At 44.0% G+C, this 11407-nt stretch overlaps 1 protein-coding gene across 2 annotated transcripts in view; it reads right to left on the reverse strand.

Annotated features, from left to right (window-relative positions):
* FSD1L (fibronectin type III and SPRY domain containing 1 like) overlaps positions 1 to 10115 on the reverse strand; it is a 52735-nt gene extending 42620 nt beyond the window's left edge. For both annotated transcript variants that reach the window (XM_054986403.1, XM_054986402.1), the window contains exon 1: positions 9965 to 10115. In XM_054986403.1, the coding sequence (XP_054842378.1) occupies positions 9965 to 9979 (15 nt within the window). In that variant the 5' untranslated portion in view covers positions 9980 to 10115. The remainder of the gene's footprint in view (positions 1 to 9964) is intronic.
* Positions 10116 to 11407: the final 1292 nt, after the last annotated feature.

Below are 11407 nucleotides of genomic sequence, written 5' to 3' on the forward strand. Positions count from 1 at the left end.
TTTGCAATACTGACTGTAGATTTGTTATTTTATGCTATTCATTAAGCTCCAATATTATAACTAGTCTAAACATAAATCGCAAGTATGAAGTTATGAAGATAGATCATCATACCAGATTTTTCTTGAGCAACGTTGAATGTTACGTGTACCCTATTAATGGACACAAAAACCCCAGAACAATGTTGAACTTTATTCTTGCCTAGTTTAGGATGCGGAGGCTAGAATCTATCAAAGACATTGTTTGGGGGGAAAACAGGAGAACATTGTGCCAGTAACTGCTGTGAAAATTACCACAATCTGCCCAGGTCCTTGACACTTTGGGACAATCAGTTACTACATATGTCTTTAAAACTAATCTTAAATTGATTGTCTGTGTTGTTTGTATAAAACTGATCATTTTGTTTTCAGAAACACTCTTTACTAGCTAAAAAACATATCTCACATATGACATCAGAAATTCTTAACTACGTTCCAGAAGCCATACAGTAATCTTGCTCCCATAATATGTATTAAATAAGATTTCAATTCTTATATAATCTCAATGTTTAATAACCTTTCTCGTGTGCTCAACAAATGCATTTGGGGACTGAATTTTGCCCAGTTCGCTGCTTCAAACCTCCACGCATTCATCTGATGCTCTGAACAGGGCATATATGCATTTATTTAATTACAGTCCATCTTTCTCATCAGAACGCAAGATGAATTACAAATTGTAGGCCCCATATAGGCATGTGATCAGAGACCTTGAGTGCAACTTATATGGGTGGGTGCTACTCAAAACTTCAGATGCATCAGAGATTAGAAGTGGAGACCAGAAGAGTGATCTCTCCCTACTCAACCTCTCTCCCCCACCAAAATTAACTGAACACCTGTAAAGTGCAAAACTCACCTTCAATTTCTTTAGCCAAAGATTTGAGGGAGGGGGGTTTCCAATTTTTTTATTAGCAATGTGTAATTTGACAATGCTTCCATGTCTTTTAAAATGTCTAAATCACACAATCAGCATCCCAAAACCCCCTAATTTTACTTACTACAAATTTTATACAACTTTTCTTCATAGCTCAAAACAGTAACTTGACATATTAATACAGTAAATTCAATTAAAACCAATTTTAGGAGAGAGACTCCCTGAACAATAAAGCCTTACACTGTCGCCTGACTTGCACAAGATTACGCTTTTCTTCTTGCAGTTTGTGAATATTCTCTTCCAGTGACGGTAACATATTTTCTCTTATAGACAAACACTTACGCCTGCTCACTTTCCACGCACTTAATTATTAATAAGTCTCTCTTCTACAGCCTAGCATGCTGCCCTACTTTATGAAGAGAGTATCTTCATAAGCAAGCACCAACTAGCAACAAACACTTTGCAGACCTATGGATGCGCTGGTATGTCTTAGTTATCTTTTTAGAAAGTCTCTGAGATGTAATTTAAGAAAATGAAATAGCAGAAAGGTACAACTTGAAACAAAAGACTATAAAGGTAAATTACACTTTAACAAATGCAAATGAATTACTAAATGACCACGGTTCACCCTGAAGCACCAGCTATTTTCTTGAGTCAACGTACTGTCACAAGTTTTGAGGTTTTTGTACAACCAAATTTGACCCTCTCTTCTTCAAGCAAATCACATTTTCTTCTACAAATTACATTTTATTTAAGCAGCAAATCACATCCACTTTATGTACAGAAAAGTGATATACCATTAGCCATATAGCACTTGCGCAATAACCTTTGATATTAATTCCTGAAAGAGAATGTTCACAAGTAGAGCATCCAGTAGCCACTAACAATTAACTGGAGTACTTCTACTGATGGTAGAACCAGGCAGAACTAAGCTCTTGCTTACTCTACTGAAATCACACACACTTGATTAAGAAGAAGTAAAACCAAAGCTAAAGTGGAATGTTTAGTTGCAGAGAGTTAGAAAAACGCTATGCTGTCTCTCCAGAAAACTTGAGTTAGCTTTCAAAGTAAAACATAGTAAAAAAATAACACTCCACAGAAGTTAAAAATATAAGAAGCCCAATATTAAAAACTCATCCAGAGTATAAAACATAACACACTGAGCAGCTTAAAAGGAGTCTCTAAATAGTACAGAGTATGAGCAGAGTATAGAAATGATAAAAGATCCTTTAATTAAAAGCATATGTAAAAGCATATTTTGGCCTGATGCCTAAGAGAGCTGAGTAGACATCAGACAAGCCTTAACTGGAAGAGCACTGCACAGGTGAGAGGCCACTATGGAGAAAAGCCCTCTTTCTGGACTTTCCACCATTAAAAGAAGCCCTGGTTGCCACCTACCTCACCTTGGAAGGATGGAGCACAGAGAGCAGAGCTTGTGAAGAAGGTCTGTCAGGCTGGATGGTATCAAACAAGAAAGGCAATCCCCAGTACAAATGCACTACAGAAAACTGGAAGACCACCCAGGGATACCGGATGGTACGGCAGGAAGCAGTGAGGTGAGACTGTCAGAGGCCGTATTAACTATTAAACATACTAAAAAGATTGCCCACGTGTGTTAGGATTCCTATTGTCTTCCCCAACACACACATCACTTTCCACACATCTTGTGGAGACTCTCAGAATCTGACTAACCTTTAAATTCTCCTTCTCCAGGTTAAAAGTGTTCATTGCTTGTTTAGTTTACTACATAATTTACATCACCCCTCTCACGAACAAGCTCATGTAGACAGGAACAAAGCTTTTCAAACCACAAGAAACCTACAAAGCATGCAAGAGATGAAATTTGAACTAAGTCTTTCCTAACTCAAAATTTTAAACAGTATCTTAAAAGAAAACATTTCAAATTATAGAGAATATTTGTTTTCTGCCTTTCCACATTTGCTCAAGGTAGCTAAGGACATTTTAAAAATTCAGATCTATACAACTACTAAAACTAAGGAAACAGATACTAGCTCAAGCCACTTTTCTCCACTCCAGAAGCCCCACACCCTCTTTCCAACTACCAAAGGCCTTTACACAAAAACAGGTATGCTGGGTATGAGAAAGAGATTAAATACACATTTGAACTTCCTGACCTAAAAGAGTTAATGACAATTCTGAAGCCACCCAGTTTGACTAATATTGTGCCAATCTGCTACATTAAATTTTAGAAGAAATATTTCCACTCCACACTACAACAAACAAAAAGACACTTGTGTTACAAACTGAGCTTTCATTAGACAGTTAAAATCAAGAAACGATTACTTATTAATGGGGTTTTCTTAAGTAATTGTTCAAATTTCAAAAAAAAATTGAACCAAATTAAGATACCCGAGAAGTACTGGAAACCAGATAGGCAACAATGTTTTATGACTGGCTTAGCATATAATGGCATCAGAAGGTTGTTTTACATTAGATTATCTCTCTGTAAAGTATGTGCTGCTTATCTGGAGGGCCGTCTCTCCTGGTATGAACTCCAGCTCATTTCTGTTGTTTTTCTCAACTTCTTTCTGTCATTTTCCTCAACCAGTCAGGTATATAACTCCTCTGCAAAGAATCAACCACCTCTTGTTGCTGTTCCTCTGCTTCTTCCCTGCTGGCATTTAGGAGAGTGTGTAAAACAATTTTATTTCAGAGGGCTTTTCCCAACTTATTTCCCCCCCGCTGATGTTTACTGTAATGTATTTTAGGATCCTTTTGGGGCTGCTTTTATATTATATTTATTACATACATGTATGCCTTGCTTCTGTTATTACATGTTAACAACTAGTTGGAAAAACAGGTAACACATTTTTAAACAGATAAAACAGCTATGTAATTAGCTGGTACTGCTATATTATGTAGTAGGCAGGAATGAATTCACTGGAAGATTCCTGATCACATAATAAAGATTTTTTGCCCCCTTGATCTAATAAAGATTTTTTTTTTGCTCCCTTGATCTAAGCACCTTTTTAAAAAAAATCATTTTAAGAAATGAAGAAAACAGGAGGGGAAGAGAAAACCTGACAGGCTAACTCAAATGTCCCTTTCTGTTCAAAGAGGCAAGTTCTCAAGTGTGCACTGGCTAGCAGTCTGAGAATGCCGTTCTACTGAACATAATAGCAGGGCCAGCGGGAGTTTGGCAAGGGGAGGATGAATACTCTAAGGGCTTTCAATGAAATGACAGCCAGGCAAGGTGCTGCTAAGGTGCAGCTATAAACTCAGTGGCCCCTACTATTGAAGGTAACAATATGGGAAGTAAAACTGACTTGCCTAAACTCACAGTGTTACTGCAAATATAAAGGAGCGGGGATTATGTTTAATACCCAGATCTTCCCACCCATCTTGAACGTGACAATGCAACTCCTGATGTAAGCCACAAGAAAAGAGGCACTACCTACAGAGTCAATAATCCAAGAAAAAGAACATCAGAGAAGGGCAGAGTCTTGGGGTGGAGCCCTGGTTCAGTGGCAGAGCCACAGCTTAGCATGCAGAAGGGTTCCAGGTTCAACCCCCCCCCCCCCGCCGCCCAGCATCTCCAGTTGAAAAGACCAGGTAGGAAGCGATGTGAAAAACCTCAACCTGAGGCCTGAGAGCCACTGCCAGTCAGAAGAGGCAAAGGTCCGACTCTATAAATGTATGTGCTCACCCTCCAATCCCTGGTCTTCTGTGACATCAACATCATGTTTTGCAAAGATCCTTCAAATTCTGACTTGAGTCGCAGTTTGGGGGCAACACACTAGTCACAATTCACTTAGGCACTATGCCAGAGACTCAGTAGACCACCCGCTTTGCACTTAGTCCCATGCTTCAGGCACCTTGTGATATGAAAAAAGCTCTACTGGAGACCCTGCAAAGTAGCCGCAAAGGAGAGGCTGTGGCTCTGTAGCTGAGCACCTGCTTGTCTGCAAACGGTCCCAGGTTCTACTCCAGGTCTCTCCCATAAAAGGCAGCAGGTGATGAGAAAGACCTGCAGAGCACAGAGCAGACAAGACTGACTTTGATAGACCAACTGTGAGAGAACAATGTGGCACAAGGCACTGGTAAAGGTTGTACGGGTAAAGGGAGGGACTATGGCTCCATGGAAGATTTTGCTGACATTATTAGAGAGCTAGTTTGGTGTCGTAGTTGAGAGCAGCAGGGCTGGGTTTGATTCCCCACTCCTTCACTTGAAGCCAGCTGGGCAACCTCGGAACAGTCACAGCACTCTCAGAGCTCTCTCAGCTCCACCCACCTCACAGGGTGATTGTCTTGAAGATAAGAGTAACACATTTTGTAAACTCCTATGAATGGGTGTTAAGTTGTCCTGAAGGGCAGTATATAAATCAAATGTAGTTATTATCATTATTAGATATGAAGATAGATGGTAAGGACAGAAAAAGATATTTAAATTGAAGTGAAATATCAAAAGTAGGCTTAAGTAAGCGCCACTTAAAAGTATGTACATAGTTTTTATTTTAAGTGTATAGGATTACAGTGAATGGAAATTGCAATTTTATATATATATATATATATATATATATATATATATATATATATATATATATAAAGAACATTTTGCTTCAAAAAATTTGTGGTATTGTCTAGAACAGTGGATAAGTGGCTAATTAAGTGCACCTGGTGGTTGTCCTTGATTAGGCGGCTCCTCCCCCAGGCTTAAGAAAAGGCGGGGTGGATCGAAAAGAAAGGAGGAAGAGGCTGAATTACAGGAGCATGGAGGTTGGGTACCTATTGTCTAGTGGGCCTTGTTTTAGCTAAGATTAGGTCAAGCTCTTTTTTTTACTGCCATTGCTTTGCCTCAAGAGTGAGTATTGTTAATTTGACTGTTCTCTTGAGCTAATAAATAATTATCCTTCCTGTGTCTTGAGTGTCTGCCTGCTGTGCACAAGGGCTTCCAGCTAAGAACCCTGAAACCTGTGAGTCTGGTATAAACAGGCGGGGCATACTACTCTGGGAGAGCTTCTGGGGTACTGTGTGGCTGTTATCAGCACCAGAACCAGGCCCAGAGGGTTTGCCCACTCTTTACATGGTGGCAGCAAAAAAGGGAAGCTGGACAAGGTGTGGCACAGCAGCAGTACTCTTTCCAAGACTATAGTTGCTGCATAGCAATTGGCAGGTTTGTTATTTTGGTTAGATAAGATGAGTCAGGACAGAGACCTTGACCGGGCCGAGTCCTCGTTGGAAGCGGAAACTGGAGACCAGCCCTCGTCTGGAGAGAAAATTCTTAGAACTGACTTGCTTCCTGAGAATATTGTTGGAGCAGAAGGAGGTGCTCCTGTGGATTACAGTTTACTGGCTTCAGTAAGTGTTTATAATGGAGAAGTTTTACGTTTGGGAAGAGATCCCTTGTGGCAGGATCAAACAACAAGAACTGGAGGGATGCTGGAATGCTCCCCGCTTAGACACTTTTCAACGGCTCAGGAGGGCAGCCGGACATCTGGAAGTACTCAGCCGTTCTCCAGCCTGCATGGAACAGCCCAAGGCAGAGTGTCAGCAGGTGAGACCCTGAGGGGACAAGATCAGGCTAGAGCTCCAGGGAATGGGCAGGACTCAGTGCAGCAGCAGCTTTGTGCCCTGATGACTCAGGTGTTGGCACAGAATGCCCAACAAATGGCACTGCTTCAGACTCAAGTCACTGCAGGACAGCAGAACTGTTGGGCACGTATGAGATTCCCAGAATATCAGAAAGGGGAAGATATTAGTGCTTTTTTTCATCACTTTGAGGCAGTAGCTCAAGATGTGGGCTTGTCTGAGGACCAATACATGGGAGTCCTTAGACGTTCCTTGCATGGAGAAATATTGGAATTGATGGCGGGCTTAACAGTCCAACAGTCTAGAGACTATTGTTACTTTAGGACCTTGGCCTTACAGCATTTCGGCAGGTCCAGTGAACAGCTGCGGAAAGACTTCAGGAATGTTACTCCCCAGCATGGAGAGACGTATGGCCTGTTTGCAAGTCGATTGCAGAGGATGGCTGTTAAGTGGGTAGAGTCTGCTAATGTCCACACTTTTGATGGGTTGTTTGACCTGATGCTGAAGGAGCAGATGTATAAAGTTGTTCCAGCAGAATATGCTATGCTTGCTAGAGCTCAGAGGCCAAGGACTGTGACAGAGTTGGCTCAGCTACTGGACGAAATTGCAGCTGCCAGTCAGGTTTCTGTGGAGTGCTGGCATTCAGTTTCCAAGCAAGTGGCCCCTACTCCTCCAACACTGAAGCCCCGACCTTTGCCTGTGTCTGAAGTAGGAAGGAGGGAGCCAAAGTGTGGGGAAGGGCAGAAGCCAAGACAGAAAGAAACTGTGTGTTTTGGTTGTGGTCGGTCAGGACATGTGCGCTCCCAATGTCCTGATTTGCAGCTTAAGTCGGGACTGTGGCAGCCTAGAATGCATTTTATTTCTAGTGGAATTCAAACAACTGCACATTCACGGGACTATGTACCTGAAGAAGATTGGGATTTACAACAACAAAGAGAAGAAGCAGGTACTCCTGATTCTGTTGCTTCTTCTGGAGAGATACTCCAGCCTCAACTCGTGAGTAGATGTGTGTCTTTGGAAGGGAAGTGGCCAGCCCAAGTTCGTCAGTCTAGAAGGGACCAGAGCCTGCCCCAAGTTGCCTCACGAGAAGGGAGAGATAGGATTAATATGAGAACTGTTAGGATGCTGGGTCGTATGGGAAGTGCCCCGGTGTACCTGAGTCAGAAGCATGTTGACTGCGGGGTGGAGAAGGAATTGGCAGAAATTAAAGAACAAAATTGCCACCAGCAGTTGCCAATACCAAGAAAAAGAACTAAGTTTTTGCAAACAGCTGTTAAAGAGTTTCCAGTTATCACCAGAAGCAAGGCAAAGACTTTGCAAGAGATTGCTGTAGAGCAACCTGGAATCAGCAGCCAGCAAGCGGAGAGTCAAGCAGCCCCCACCTCAGGAATGTCCACCACCCCAGCTTCGGTTGTGGAAGCGAGGGGGAGAGGGGGGGAGGAAACTCAAGCTGCTGCAGAAAGTAAAAGGGAACTTTTTTTCTGTGAGGACAATAATTATAACACCCAAGAGCCTGTTAAGGGCATTCTGCCGCCTCACACTAAGCAACATCTAGCACGTTCCCCTGAGTTGAAACCATCTAATTGCATTAAACCCTTTGTGGTGAGAATAAATGCTTCAAAATGTGGGATAAAGGTGTTGTTGTTTCAGGAAGGCCTAGATAATCGTCTCTGTCCAATAGTGTGCCTCAGTCGTAAACTTTGGCCTAGAGAGAAGAGGTATAATTTGTATGAAATAAAAGCATTAGCTTTGATTTGGGGAATAAATAAACTTGAAACATACTTAAAGGGGACTCATTTCCATCTTGAAGTAGATTACAATCCTCTTATATTTATTCATAGGATGAAGAAGACAAACCCCAGAGTCATGAGGTGGGCTTTAAGCCTTCAGAACTTCTCCTTTGATGTTATTGCATTAAGGGGAATGATAATGTCCTAGCTTATGCCCAGTTGAGAGGTTATGATGATATTGAGTGAAGCTGTAATATGATTGCATGTATCCATCCTGAACAATCCAGTTATTTGTAATTTGCAGTTTGTAATCAGTTGTATTTCTGCCATATTTTAATTGTGTATTTTAATTTGCTGACCTTTGTATTGATAACCTATGTTGTCTGCTCACTTGTATGCTGCAGTTATATGTTTGGAGGCTGTCTTGCCTAATTGGTTTGAATTCTCCACCATGCTCTAACAACCCTGTTGGAGAATTGGGGGGGATGTCTAGAACAGTGGATAAGTGGCTAATTAAGTGCACCTGGTGGTTGTCCTTGATTAGGCGGCTCCTCCCCCAGGCTTAAGAAAAGGCGGGGTGGATCGAAAAGAAAGGAGGAAGAGGCTGAATTACAGGAGCATGGAGGTTGGGTACCTATTGTCTAGTGGGCCTTGTTTTAGCTAAGATTAGGTCAAGCTCTTTTTTTTACTGCCATTGCTTTGCCTCAAGAGTGAGTATTGTTAATTTGACTGTTCTCTTGAGCTAATAAATAATTATCCTTCCTGTGTCTTGAGTGTCTGCCTGCTGTGCACAAGGGCTTCCAGCTAAGAACCCTGAAACCTGTGAGTCTGGTATAAACAGGCGGGGCATACTACTCTGGGAGAGCTTCTGGGGTACTGTGTGGCTGTTATCAGCACCAGAACCAGGCCCAGAGGGTTTGCCCACTCTTTACAGGTATGGTATGAACTTTCCTGAGTCACAGCTCCAGATACAGCTAGAATATGAGTCCATCTGTCCTTACATCTTGGAGATATTTTGTAATTGATAACAAAGCTCAGGACGATGCTTCCACCTCCACTGAATCGAGAGACCTAGGCCTCATTTCTCATTACCAATACTGATTTCTCCACACCCACTACCCCTCTGCATATCCCACCCTATCCGATCACGCCTGATATTGTCATTCACTGGCTTTTCTCATCGGAAATCACTCCACTCTCCAAGATAAGGGCAGGGGGGCTCACACGCCTGCTGTATCTGAAGCTGTGACTCAGGAAAGCCCATCCCCAACCGCAGAGGCTGTTAAGTCTTCCAGGAGCTACTGGACTCTTGCTGTTTTCCACGGCTACCCATCCTGATTTTGCTTTGCACGTAGGAGGTCCCAGGCACGAGGGGATACGACGGCCCTCTCCTCGGGCCAAAGGCGACCAACGGTTGGGCTCCGCCCGTTTAAAGCGTCTTCCCAGCCGGTGCAGCCACAGCACAAAGGCCACAGCGGAAGCTTAAAGGCTGCAGGGGAGCGCTTGAAAGGCGCCCCCCCCCCGGCTCTGCGAGTCTCCCTGAGCAGTCCATATGGGGGGGGGCTCCCTGCCTTTCGGGCCCCTCCCAAAGACAAGCCCCCCACGGCCGCCCAGTCTGCAATGCCACACAAATAGTCGCACGCACACACAGAGCCCCCAAAGCAGGCACCGCTCCCCACAGCGACAGGCGGCAGCCCCGCCCCGCCGCCGCCGCCCTCCGCCCGCGAGAGAAGGGCTCCCCTCACGAGTCCCGGCCGGCCGCCGCCCTCCGCCTCACCTTCTGCTCTTCCATGACGCCGCCCGCCTCAGCCAGGTGAGGACAAAAGAGAGAGAGGAGAGGCGCGTGCGCGCTCCCGGAGAAGACGCGAGCCCACAGGCCGCGGCCGCGCGCGCCTCCCGGTTAAGGCGGACGAGGCGCCGCGCCGACCACTCAGCGGCGGCCCGAGCGCGCGTGCGTCGAGGGGGCCACGCCCACCCCGCCATAACCCCCGCCCTTCGGCCTTTCCCCGGTGCGCATGCGTTCTGAGGTGTCCCAGTGGGCTGCAGCAGCGAAAAGAAAGCCGGCGGTCTCAGAGGTGCTAAAACAAAATGGGCTGAGCCTGGAGTCGCTCGCCTTGGGATGTCAGTGCCCTTTACCTGCTGTTTTATTTTGCTACTCCAGAGAGAAGCCATCACCCTCCTTCTGGCAGGGTGGCATTAAGACCCACGGTGGGGCGCAAATCGCTCTTGAGCTTTGCAAGACCAGGCTATACATCTCTTTTAATTTTTTAAAATGAAAGCTTAAGGTGCAGTTTAGGTTTCTTATTATTTATTAGGTTATTAGAATTAGATGCTGTACACCTCTCCCCCTCGTGAGTCACAAGTGTGATAGCAAAGGCATTATTTACAGCGCAAGCTTAAGGAGAGTTACTCCACGCTTAAGCCCTTTGAAGTCAATGGGCTTAGACTGTAAGTTGCCCACCACCGTTATATTGCTTGTCTTGGCAACTGGCTTGGCCAGCCCACACTTTTAGAGAAGGGCGGGGCGGGACTGCCCTACTTTCCTCCAAAATGGCCAGCTACTAATCATTTGTACCACCAATGTACCAATCTATCCCTTTCAGGGGTGTCTGTGGGTGACCATGTGATCCCCTGTGGCTCAGATAAGGGTTATGTTAATATTCAGTGCCAGAAATATGTATTAGCAAAGCTTGCAGACAGTCATAGTGACATTTTATTTATAACTCGGAAAGCAAATACAAAAATAAAGCTGGCATTGATACATATGTTTCAACACAGAAATATAAATCTAAAATTAATTCCTGCTGATCTCAGTGTCTAAATTACAAATCTGAAAAAGAATAAGAGTATGCTCAACTACTGAGAACCTTGATCACTTTTCTCACCCCTGTACTGTTAGAATTAGAAAGTTATCCCATACCTGCAGTTCTCATACGGCGCAAGAACGTTGATTTTATTTATTGAGATATTTATACCTTGCTCTTCTCCCCAGTGGAGACCCAATGTGGCTTACAAAACAATTCCCCATCTTCCATCAACAACCCTGTGAGGTTAGTCTGAGAAAGAGTGTCCATTCACCCAGTGACCTATGGCAGAGTGGGGATTCAAACCTGGGTCTTCCAGATCTAGTACAACACTTTGACCACTATACCACGCTGGCTTTCATGTCACCTGACTGAAAACTGCATTAATAAAGTTCTGAGAGAAATGGCAGCTTAAG

Source organism: Eublepharis macularius, chromosome 8, assembly GCF_028583425.1.
Source record: "Eublepharis macularius isolate TG4126 chromosome 8, MPM_Emac_v1.0, whole genome shotgun sequence".
Lineage (NCBI taxonomy): Eukaryota > Metazoa > Chordata > Lepidosauria > Squamata > Eublepharidae > Eublepharis > Eublepharis macularius.